This window comes from Sinocyclocheilus grahami, unplaced genomic scaffold (assembly GCF_001515645.1).
Source record: "Sinocyclocheilus grahami isolate Dianchi unplaced genomic scaffold, SAMN03320097.WGS_v1.1 scaffold190.1, whole genome shotgun sequence".
NCBI lineage: Eukaryota > Metazoa > Chordata > Actinopteri > Cypriniformes > Cyprinidae > Sinocyclocheilus > Sinocyclocheilus grahami.
In genome coordinates this window covers 92,396-105,830 of record NW_015505369.1, presented here as the reverse complement: position 1 = coordinate 105,830, position 13,435 = coordinate 92,396, and the positions used below count along the sequence as shown (strand labels likewise).

General features: G+C 36.1%; 1 protein-coding gene across 1 annotated transcript; it reads right to left on the bottom strand.

Moving 5' to 3' along the window:
• Nucleotides 1–208: 208 nt before the first annotated feature.
• Nucleotides 209–11,393, bottom strand: LOC107594748 (abhydrolase domain-containing protein 2-A-like). The gene is made up of 4 exons (XM_016284922.1): nucleotides 11,202–11,393; nucleotides 10,716–10,931; nucleotides 4,758–4,933; nucleotides 209–423 (listed from the first exon to the last, which is right to left on the bottom strand). Exons 2-4 carry the CDS (start codon nucleotides 10,922–10,924, stop codon nucleotides 209–211), a joined length of 600 nt encoding a protein of 199 aa, XP_016140408.1. The 5' UTR covers nucleotides 10,925–10,931; nucleotides 11,202–11,393.
• Nucleotides 11,394–13,435: the final 2,042 nt, after the last annotated feature.

The following is a 13,435-nucleotide window of genomic DNA, read 5'->3' as shown; positions in this document are numbered from 1 at the left end:
CGCTACACAGGTTACTTGATTGTTTTTTGGTCATCGAGTGGCATTGTTTTCTCCCTTGGAAAGTCGTTACGATTCATGTTGGTGATAAACCGTGATAAAAAAGATAAACAAATATTCCCACTGACAGTGAATGCTTGAAGATGGTGGTCCGACCCCTCGAGTGCGTGGTGAAAATGTCACGGTGGAGGAGAAACAGAGACAGGCTCGGTTAGGATTTACTGTCTTGGCATTTGGTTTCGCTGGAATGGGCGCCTTGACTTTGGCACGGTGGTTTCTGTTTCTCCCACTGGCAGATGGCATTGGCGTAGCCCACGATGACCTTGTCCATCCAGGTGAGGGGCTGAGGGAACAGCACAGCACCCTCGAAGAAACCCAGGTGTCCACCGTGCAGCGTCAGAGCGAAGATCACGTTTTCTTTCTTTTCTGGAAGGTGAAAATGAACCGAAATGTCAGAATTGTAACACAAGTGACTAATTGCAAAATTCAAATACACGTTATAGAAGCGCGAAAATGTAATTGCAACTTTTCCTCTTACAATTCAGATTTTTTTTTCAGAACTGCAAGATATGAACTCGCAATTCTGAGGATTGTGAGATATAAACTTGCAATTGAGAGTTATAAAGTCCAATTCTGAGGATTGTGAGATATAAACTTGCAATTGAGAGTTATAAAGTCCAATTCGGAGGATTGTGAGATATAAACTTGCAATTGAGAGTTATAAAGTTCAATTCGGAGGGGAAAAAAAGACTGACTTTTTTCTCAGAATTGCAAGTTTGTATTTCAAAATTCTGACTTTATAACTCACAATTGCCAACACAGTCACAGCTAGTGTTTGTTATTAAAACTATTTATTTTTTGTTATCTGAAATAAAGCTGGGAAAAAAGAAAAACGATTTTGAAATACATTTTGCCTAAATTTAAGTTAAAGCATTAAAATTACTAACTGAACTAAAACAAAAAAACTGAAATAAAAATAAAAAGTTACATAAAAAAATTCTAAAATACAAAAACGTCAAAGCACATAACAAAATTACAAACAAAATTCATAAAAAAAGATAATAGCATAAAAACTACAATAGTTTAAAAAGAACACTAAAATAACACTGCATTCAGCCAGCAACTATCAGGGCTGAAGGGGAAAATTAATTACTTGTTTACTGTTGCTCTTATTGATCTGCTCACTGATAGCGGTGCAAATATATCTTGAGAACTACAGCAAATCTACCATTTTTACTATTGCAAAATATGTATCGTCATACTGCCAAACCTTGGTCTATTGATCAGATTGCTACACTTCCTTTGAAGAAATTATAAAGTCCAATTCGGAGGATTGTGAGATATAAACTTGCAATTGAGAGTTATAAAGTCCAATTCGGAGGAATTGCCAAACCTTGGTCTATTGATCAGATTGCTACACTTCCTTTGAAGAAGTCATGCTTGTAAATCTTTGCAACAATACTGAGCCCTGTCACACTAACATAAAAAACATTCAGGTTTCCACCGCACACGAGATGCTGACCTCCTGACACACTGCCACTGAGCAACTAAAACAGTTTTAATACTCCCCCAGTGTTGACCATTAAGAGTCGAACAGTCAGAGTGTGTCATAGTTTGCATTATGACACACGACACACATTTTTTGCATTATGACTCGATACATTATGATTTATATAAATAGTATGTTTAAACAAACAAGAGATCTCATGAAGGTCACATGCATGCTTGTGCACATCTATTTGGGTCTCTGGAGGAATTATGGGTGTTTTTGGCATACGAGGTCATTGTCTAATTAAAGATCAGTGTGGAAATAGGCTGAAGGCGTGCTGAAGTGGTAGGAGAAGCCGTCAGAAAAGACTACAAGAAAAATACAGCAAAAAAAAAAAGGTTTAAAATGGAAAAAAAGTACTATTAGGTGGTGTGTTTAAGGCAAGCAACACTTTCACTATTGCTCATACTTAAGTTTAGAAATCTGAACAAACTCCAGCCATGCAGCTCCATGCAATCACGTACCAGTTTATGCATTCTAGTATCTTAATTAATTAAAAATAGTAATTTATTTATTTCAGTCCATTACTTTATTAAGAGATTTCAATCTTTTATAATAAAAATGTATACACACATGGATGACAGTATACTTATTGAACAATATTTTAACATTTATTCAGAAAAAAAAATTATACATCATTTTATTAAATAAATAAAATTATATTAAGAGGTTCTTGCATATAATATTCATAACTGCACATATTATAATATATATATATATATATATAATTAATTGTTCCACTTCAAATTAATTTTTTTAATTCATTATTAAGCTGTTCCTGACCATTTTTCAATCTCTCTGCCTCTGAAAACTTCTATACAGCATTATATATATATATATATATATATATATACACACACACACATATATATAGTTATGTATTGCAGAAAAGTTTTCAGGGGCAGAGAGAAAATGGGCATAAAAAACTAAATTAATGAAAAAAGTCAACCTTTTAAGTAGAAAAATTAATATGTTAAAATATAAAAAGTATAATATGCATGAGCCCTTTAATATCAATTCCAGCTAAATTCATAAGGTGCATTAAAAGGGATCTTGAATATAATAATCTGTCAGATAATCAGGCAGAGCAGATTTAGCCGAGATTTAGGTTTTATAGATTCAGTAATCCTGTCTGAAGGCAGAGCTCGACTGTTCGGCAACACGCTGACGCCAGTGCCAAGTGTGCCGAACTGCTGCAGAAAACCCCAGCAGAGACAGCACAGACAACAAAGGTGTGGCTTTAAATTTACTGAAGCCCAAACACATCCACCGCATTCCAGAGCTGCTTCTGCACTGAAACCCACATCACATGCTTATTCACTGACAGCGATGCGAGATGTGAGTTTGTTCCATGTTTAGAGGTGACATGTCAAAACTGACATCTTTTGTAAGTCGCTTTGGATAAAGGCGTCTGCTAAATGTAAATGTAAATCTTTACAGCCAGTGTGCAAAGTATGCAATCACTTTTTTTGGTTCTACCATATAAATCTAATCAGATTTATATATCTCAAAAGCTTATCTACTGTATAATAAACTAATATATAACGAAAGTGCTTTGGCTTAGGTCTAGCCTATATACCAACTGATATTGAATGCTTATTACATAGAGCTCACTAGAGTGGCCTACTGTTGCTATAGTTACCTCTTCAGGTGAACATGACTTGGTGACTATTTGGTGCTAGTTAAACTAACCAGACTGACTTTTTACTTAAACCATTAAAATAATCGAGGTCAGTAAGTTGTTTTTATTTTTTGGAAGAAGTCTACAAACGGTTAGGCCTACAAATGTTTATGTAAGCCATTAGTCTGTGCAGCACTGATGGGGGAATGTATTGAAAAAGTCGATAAATTACTGATATCAGCATCCTAAATTTCAAGCATTATAACTTTGTGCTAATCTGCAATTCTACACTTCCATTCAAATGTTTGGGATCAGAAGGATTTTTTAAAATGTTTTTGAAAGCAGTTTCTTCTGCTCACCAAGGTGGCATTTATTTCACCAAAAACAGTCATATTGTGAAAAATTATTACTAAAAGAACTGTTTTATATTTGAATACATGTTAAAATGTAATTGATTTCTTAAAGCTGAATTTTCAGCATCATTCCTCCAGTCTTCAGTGTCACACGATCCTTCAAAAATCATTCTAATACGCTGATTTGCTGCTCGAGAAACATTTATTATCATCAACAATAATGATGAAAAACTTTTTTTTTTGATCTTTTCTTTTCCAGATAATGTGTCACAATATTGGCTCAGAGCAAACAAATGCAAAATACATTGAATAACAACATAGCTGCAAAAATTCACTTTCCAATGCATTGAAATTGCAATAATACAGATGTATTTATTTTACAAGAAATATATTGTATATTACTTTATTCATTTATTTTCTGTGCTATGTTTATCTCAAAATCGGCTCTTAAAAACATTCATGTTATTCTAAATTATTAAAATGTCTTAATTGCCATTAACAACTGAAATTTAAATGTGCCATCTTACTTTAAATCTCTTTATTAAAATGTAAAATTCTGTTTTACCCAAAATGGTATGGAAGCTTGTTTCTGCCACAGAATTAAAAAAGGTAATTGCATCTTTTTATCTTCAATTTATGAAATATATATATATATATTTTTTTCAATTTCAGATTTTTGCTCACAAGTTTCTCTCACAATTCACTTTTTTCTCAGAATTCTGACTTTACATGATTCAGTTTTTTTATTTCCTCCATGGAATAAGAAAATAAAAAAGGTATTTGTGAGTTTATATATAAATGTTATAAAAAAATAATATATAATATAAACAGTTTAATTAATACAGACAGACAGACAGACAGACAGACAGATAGATAGATAGATAGATAGATAGATAGATAGATAGATAGATAGATAGATAAAAAGGCAGAATTGATAGATATAAACTCAGAATTACGAGAATAAAGAATTGCAAAATAAAAAGTCGCAATTATCTTTATTATATGTTTATTCTCTGGTGGAAATAAGCTTCCATAAAAAGGTCACATTACATAAAAGCTGAATGGCATTTCACATAGATAAGCATTGCTGTAAATAATACCTCTTCTTCAGAATGATGATGAAGCAAACTATTTATATGTCATTTAAATGTCAGACTCTCATTTATCAGGTTTCCACATAGGAGTGTAGTGTTACGGTCCAGCTCAGACTAAATAAACCCAACTACGTGGCACTAACCTCCGGACTGATGACCCCCCAGGGGTTCAAAGAGGTCAAAAGTTGCCGTGGCTCCGTCCTGCATGGGCAGATATTTGCGCAAGCCGAACGGGTGTGGTGAACTGACCCGACCCAACTTTCCATAGAGGGCCGTCTGCAGATGACCACTTTTACCCCATAGTAGAGGAGGAATGTACCTAGAATATGAAACACAATCTCAGATTTATACAATGATACATGATTTGCTGACATGGTTTGCACTAAAAAAATAACTTCAAAAAGACCCATTTGAAAATACTGAAGTAGCCAATAGTCGGCTCAGATGAGAATTGTTCAAAAACATAAACAGATGCAATAGGGTCATTGCTTTGATTTTGATCATTTTTAATTGGAAATTTACTCGTTTACAACACTAAGATCCCCATATCTTTGGAAATTAACCATATAGGGCCTTAAAAATTAAGATACCAGAAGAAAAGTTTGTTAAGAACCAGAATATAATATTGTATTAAGATGTCTTCGATACTTCTTGAGTTACAGATGTGCAAAATTTGGGAGAGGAATGCTTTTTTTACATTTTTAAATTGTCACCATTGGCATATAATGCAACAAAGGTTGCTAAAGTCAACAGATTTTACTAATAAATATACCAATCTCTGTAAAAAAATAAAATAATGATGCTGCCATCTTTCTAAATTTATTGACCCCTCCTCTAATTTGGCTCCAAATCTCCAATTGCCATTTTGACCTCCTACAAAACAGTGGATTACTCTGTAAATATTCATCCATGGCATTTACTATGTTGGCTTTTGTCACTATTTATGTCTGTTTTTCTTGAGAAAAAATATTAACAAAATCAACATTTTTAGCTTAAATTTTAGTTATGATAATGTTTCTAGGTTCATATTTCATCAAAATAAAAAACATACAGAGTGTGCATATTTTTCTGATGATTATGAACCATTAGTGTAGTGGCCCACATTTTTGCAGTTCCCCAGGTTTGTCTCTAGGCCTGGGCACTGGGACGGGTCACATTACTGCTGACTCCATGCATCATCACACAGGTGCACGCTGCTGTTATGTAATAGCCCCACCTACCAATTAGGCTTTAACCAATTACACACTGACCCTTCGCTAAGCTTGTGGGTTGCTTAGACTCATAGGAATGAACTGAATAGATCTGTAAAAGCATAACTTTTGGTGAAATATGTTCATGAAGTGGTAATAAATATTGTACTTGTGTGGGCAGGAATTAAGTTAAACAGTGCAAAGCCTTTTTACCAGCTGTATTACAGAATAATAAAGAAATTATACAGTTACTGTGATAAAAACATCAGAGGCCCAAAAACAGAAGATCCTGGGGAAAAAAATCTATCACAGTTTCCATAAAATCTTTAATCAGCACAGCTGTTTTCAACACTGATAGTAAGAAATATTTCATGAGCAGCAAATCAGCATATTAGAATGATTTCTGAAGGATCATGTGACACTGAAGACTGGAGTAATGATGCTGAAAATTCAGCTTTGCATCACAGGAATAAATTAGATTTGAAAATATATTGAAACAGAAAACATTTTAAAATGTAATTTTAAAATGTTAATTAATATTTCACAATGCTACAAATTTGACTAATTTTGATCAAATAAATGCAGCCTTGGTGAGTGTAAAATCAAAAGCATAAAAAACAAACAGATGGCAACACATCGATATTAACTAATATTACGTTCATTTACATATTCTAAAAAGGACACAGATTAACATGCATCTTATTTGGGTACCTTGAGTCACTTTACACACATTTTATTATGGATAATTTCTGTCCTTCTACATACGCTCATTCAAGGATAAAAATCTGTTAAGTTATGAGAAGCATTTTTAAGGCAAATTATTACCTTTCAAGTTAGAAACATCATCTTGATTATTTAATATTAAACAGAATATGCTTCTGGCAGTGTTCTTTAATCTGTGATTTTTTTTAACAACAGATCAAATGTTAAGCGTATTTCCTTGAATCACCTAGTGACAAAAAAACTCTTTCCCTACGTTGCTTTCACTATTTTGAGTAGCAACATACTACAACACCACTGTGTGAAGACACAACTTTCTAGAATATCGCAGTTAGATTTATACCTTTCTGAAGTATCATCACTCGAGACACAACTTTGCACAATATCAGTACGAGGCAAAATTCTAGAATATCACTGTTTGAAGATGAAACTTCCTGGAATATTGAGACTTCTCGCTGTTTTGAGACGTTGAAATTCTAGAATATTACTGTTCGGAGATGCAACTTTGTTTTGACGTAACTTCTCAGAACATCACTATTTTGAGCTGTAACATTCCATAACATTCTTTTTCACTGGCAATTGCCGAATTAACTTGGCCCGCCTTTGCTCTGCTAACTAAAGGCATCCAGACCACTTAAACAACGCTAGTGAGCCTAATAACAGCAGTAAACAAAGTCCACTGAACACCTTCCACATCGTCTTACCCTTCTCACTGTCACTGGGATCTATTACACACCTCCTGAAGTATTACATAACATGCTCTCACGATATAGCCTCAAGCGTAGCTACATAACCACTGACTATTATATGTGATCATCCCTAAAATATCGGTTATGAGACGCAAGCAATGAAAGCCGGGCTAGTTTAATCTGCTCACAATGACACGGTCAAATAAGACGAGGAAAGGATCAGCACAGAGAGCTTTACCTGAAAAAAACAAGTCATTTGAGGTGAGCCGAGTTCAGAAAACCCTAGAGCAGATCAATTAAGCAACACAAACATCAACACAATGCAAACTTGCTTCAAATAACCAGGTGCATCTCTGGAATGTTGACAATGTTGAAGCGTTACTTAACGAACGACAGAACCGACTAGAAAAAAATGCAACATCACAGGCACGAGCGACTATTAGCAATGCTTGACAAAATAACCTCTAGATCTTCAAACTCTGAACGCTCTAAAGCGGTTGTTTTCGTAAAAGGCGTTTTGCTGGAAAATCCTCCACCAAAACAAACATTGGAAAAGTTAATTGTGCCACCGAGGAGATAAGGATAAGTACGGACAATGGGCTGAGTTTTGTCGATTGATCTCTTGGCACCTAGTGTAGTAGATATACTGGAAAATAATGATTACATAAGCAGCCGGGAGTCACTTTGAATTACAAAAAACACCCACCCGCACTGTGCAATAGACATATGAGATGCAGAACAGCTTCCAGATGACATGTTTCTTATTTTAATTGCAGATCGTGAATGAATGTTAACCATCACGTGGAACTGAAACCAAGAATAACAATGGCTTGATAAATTAGCCAGTTACATGTATTACACACTATACAATGGCAGTGCAGGTACAGAAACATTTCTGCAGACATTATTGGAAAGGCACGCTTTGTCTTGGCCTCAAGTGTAAACAGTATAATAACCATCACGAAAGCATTCAAAATACCACTGAACTAATTGGCATGTATTTTACATTTATAGGAGGACACTGCAGCAAACAGACTGTACGGTTATTTTCATCTATAAAATTACCTTATTGTGTTTTAACGCTTAAACTTTGTGTTTGAGAGCGATGGTAAACGCTGTGCTGTGGTAATGGAACTTTACCAGAAAGTGTGAATTCTGACACATACAAACTTCTTTTAGAAGTGTCTTAACTGTAGCTGAACAATAACTGAACTCATGCAACATTAATCATTTTGAGGAACAATGTTGCTCTCTCTCTTCCCTACTTTGCATTATAGTTTAGGTGGTTACACCTGTACGTTTGGTGATTTTGAAGACTGTTGACCTTTAAAAAAGTAATCGTCCCCTTGGAATTATAAGGTTTTATCTGCATTCCGAGTAGTTTTGAGATACTGAGCTTCAAAGTTTTTGCATTCCATTCGACTGTGTAGATAGAACCTTTTTGCTTTTTTAAATAAAAAGTCCCAAAATATACACAACATTAAATAATGTAAATAAGTTGTCACAGAATAAGAATGTGAATAACTCAATTTTGACAAAAATGTCAGATAGAACCTTATAATTCCAAGGGGACGTAATGTTGTACAGTGCAGTGTTGTTGACTAAAACTATTAAAAAGTGTTTTGCTAATTGAAATAAAGCGGAAATAAAGTGAAATATTAATATTAGATGAAAAACTTACATTTAAAAAACTTAAACTGGTTGAAAATAAAGAAATGCTACAGTTTAAGTATTAAAAATAATAATAAAACTGAAATAAGAAAGTGTTGATGACAAAATTACAAAAATACAAAACAAAATTACTAAAACTGAAGATATAAAAAATGAAAGCTAACTCAAAATATTAATGTATCCTATAAATAAAACTTAGTTCTTTGATACAAACCGTGGTATTGATTACAATATTGATATAGCATGGCTTTTACATGGTAGCCTAATGCCGAGTTCACACTGAACGATTTTCAAAGTCGTCGGGTCACCGTGGTCTTCACACTGCACGACTATCTGAGGTAGCAGTCAGTCGCTGCTGTGTTCACATTGCACGATGGGTCGGCGACAGGAGGTTACACACTGCATGACTTTACAATAGGAAGAATCGCAGACAGCTCTGTCTAGTCCGCAAACTACGTTTCACAACAAAACACACGTGAGAAGTGATAAGGAAATAACACGAGAACCCGCTTGCGTCAGACCGGAGTTCTCCAGCGAGACTGGAATTATTAAAAATATATATATATAGCCCGCAAATTGTCGGAGAGCTGATTTCCAGCTACAAGGAGAAAAAGAAAAACAGATTATCGTCTGTTTTATTACGTCTTAAATCGATTTTCCGTACTGCTGGTTCGTCTGGTCAGAGGAGAACTGGCCCCCCGACTGAGCCTGGTTTCTCCCAAGGTTTTTTCTCCATTCTGTCACCGATGGAGTTTTGGATCCTTGCCGCTGTCGCCTCTGGCTTGCTTAGTTGGGGACACTTCATTTCCAGCGATATCGTTGACATGATTGCAAAGATACTATTTAAACTGAGCTGGATGTTGACATCACTGAATTCAATGATGAACTGTCTTTAACTGAAAAATGAGTGTTTACTATTGTCACTTTGCATTATTGACACACTATTTTCCTAATTAATGCTGTTCAGTTGCTTTGACACAATCTGTATTGTTAAAAGCGCTATACAAATAAAGGTGACTTGACTTGACTTGACTAGATTATGCAGGAGGGAGATGCAGGGAACAGGGATTGGGTGTTCTGCAAAGAAAGTTGGAGGTAAATAATTTTGCAGTAACTGTTATGCTGATGTTGTGGCTGGTCAAGCAAATGTTTGTGCTTGTGTCTGTATGATATAATTGTTCATATAGGCCTATCTATTAAAATACTGATATATGTCTATAACTCCTCCCCGAACTTCCCTCTGCCCTGTATCTTGGTCTCTCATTGGCTGTATGTCATCGCCGATGTAGTTTTCAGTCAGAAATCATCGGCGAAAAGTCGGCGACGTGTCGGTGATTCCCTCAGATCGCGTCTTTGATAATTCACACTGCGTGATTGTCACTCGCGTGAACGAGCACCGATTTGCCTCCGATTTCGGCATTTGTCTGCGATTTCGCAAAACCTGTCGGCAAGTGAAAAATCGGGCTAAAATCGTGCAATGTGAACTCGGCATGAAGCAATTCAAAGAACACTGGTTTTATTTTGATGCCGGTCCAAAACAGACATGGCATTACCAAGGTTTAATAATGCTTAAACTAGAAATGAACTGTTTTCTATTTCAATATATTTTAAAATATAATTTATTCCTATGATGACAAAGCTGAATTTTCCGCATCATTCCTCCAGTCTTCAGTGTCACATGATCCTTCAGAAAATATGCATGCATTAGCCTTAGCAACCATGTGCTAAAAGCAGCACAGCTTCAGGAACAGCCTCGAAGCTATTCTCAGATGTGGTTTACTCAGTAGTGCAGTAAGTGCAGTGAAATGATCATCTAAAGTGTTGCACTCACTCTTTGGTCAGAATAGGACAGGACTTGAGCAGGAAGAGGTTAAGTGCTGTATCCTGGTAAGTGAGGTCCGGCGGAGCCGTGGGACTTTTCAAGTTTAGACACCGAACAATGACGTAGAGAACGGTGGCCACCGCCGCCAACTTCATGCCGTCAAACATTGCTGGCATCTCCGGCGCCACCGTATACACCTCCGATTCATGAGTGTTCATATTTGCGCTAAAAATAAACAATAACAGATGACTGATGCTCTGCTTCAGTAAACTAGAACTGTTTGTTTGACGCCATGTCAGCTTCTGTGGCTATTTTCATTACGAGAAAAATTAAGCATAAACAAGCATAAATACAAGCATAACAAAGCATAAACAAGGAAATCACATGACATTATATGAGGATCTATGGGTAAGATCTGGTTTAAACTAGTCCTATGTTCTGTCAGACAAATACAAAGTGGCTAGTTGATAACAGAAACTGATGGGAGTTACTTACTTCGTAAGTTAGATGTGCTCTCGTATTCTCTGACGAAGACTGAGGATTTTATGGGTGTGGGCTGTAGGTCACAGTGATCTGGTCAATTCCTTTGAGGAAGGGAAAGAAGGAACGGTTACACGTATCAGAAACGATAAGAGTAGATAAGGTTGATTACGTATACTACCAGTGTCAAGTTGAGTACCAAGCCCATGTTAATTACGTAACTACCAGCTCTCTGCATATTAAATGAATATTTCAACCCAATGTATATATATATATGTGTCAACTCAACTACAGGTTCCCGGCTCAAATTTTTGATTTTGTTAATAGTTTTTCTGGTGAAAGAAATATCTAAATTAAGAAGAAAGCCAAAATATGAAATGTCATAGATGTATATTATGGATGTAAGTATTCCACTGTTTTGTAGAGGGGGGTCAAAATGACAATTTTCACCTGAGATTTGGAGCCAAATTACAGGGGGGTAAAAATGACTTTAGAAAGATGACAGTATCATGTTCTTTTCTCACAGAGATCGGTAGGTCAATTAGCAAAATATGTTGACTTCAGCAATCTTTGTTACTTTATGTGCCCAAATCTGCCAATGGTAACATTGCTCTTTAAAAATGAAAGAAGAATCATCATCTTTATGCAAAATGAATCACATTTGGTTTTTGACCACTGAAAATGTGTACAATTTAACTATTTACTCCTGGAGTCATATTGAAATTCCAATATCTCTGGAAATGAACCATATAGGGCAGGGATCCTCAAATCTGGCCCACGAGATCCACTTTCCTGCAGAGTTTAGCTCTAACCCTAATCAAACACACCTGAGCATGCTAATCAATGTCTTCAGGATCATTAGAAAATCACAGGTAGGCGAGTTTGATCAGGGTTGGAGCTAAACTTTGCAAGAAATCATCGGCGAAAAGTCGGCGACGTGTCGGTGATTCCCTCAGATCGCGTCTTTGATAATTCACACTGCGTGATTGTCACTCGCGTGAACGAGCACCGATTTGCCTCCGATTTCGGCATTTGTCTGCGATTTCGCAAAACCTGTCGGCAAGTGAAAAATCGGGCTAAAATCGTGCAATGTGAACTCGGCATGAAGCAATTCAAAGAACACTGGTTTTATTTTGATGCCGGTCCAAAACAGACATGGCATTACCAAGGTTTAATAATGCTTAAACTAGAAATGAACTGTTTTCTATTTCAATATATTTTAAAATATAATTTATTCCTATGATGACAAAGCTGAATTTTCCGCATCATTCCTCCAGTCTTCAGTGTCACATGATCCTTCAGAAAATATGCATGCATTAGCCTTAGCAACCATGTGCTAAAAGCAGCACAGCTTCAGGAACAGCCTCGAAGCTATTCTCAGATGTGGTTTACTCAGTAGTGCAGTAAGTGCAGTGAAATGATCATCTAAAGTGTTGCACTCACTCTTTGGTCAGAATAGGACAGGACTTGAGCAGGAAGAGGTTAAGTGCTGTATCCTGGTAAGTGAGGTCCGGCGGAGCCGTGGGACTTTTCAAGTTTAGACACCGAACAATGACGTAGAGAACGGTGGCCACCGCCGCCAACTTCATGCCGTCAAACATTGCTGGCATCTCCGGCGCCACCGTATACACCTCCGATTCATGAGTGTTCATATTTGCGCTAAAAATAAACAATAACAGATGACTGATGCTCTGCTTCAGTAAACTAGAACTGTTTGTTTGACGCCATGTCAGCTTCTGTGGCTATTTTCATTACGAGAAAAATTAAGCATAAACAAGCATAAATACAAGCATAACAAAGCATAAACAAGGAAATCACATGACATTATATGAGGATCTATGGGTAAGATCTGGTTTAAACTAGTCCTATGTTCTGTCAGACAAATACAAAGTGGCTAGTTGATAACAGAAACTGATGGGAGTTACTTACTTCGTAAGTTAGATGTGCTCTCGTATTCTCTGACGAAGACTGAGGATTTTATGGGTGTGGGCTGTAGGTCACAGTGATCTGGTCAATTCCTTTGAGGAAGGGAAAGAAGGAACGGTTACACGTATCAGAAACGATAAGAGTAGATAAGGTTGATTACGTATACTACCAGTGTCAAGTTGAGTACCAAGCCCATGTTAATTACGTAACTACCAGCTCTCTGCATATTAAATGAATATTTCAACCCAATGTATATATATATATGTGTCAACTCAACTACAGGTCCCCGGCTCAAATTTTTGATTTTGTTAATAGTTTTTCTG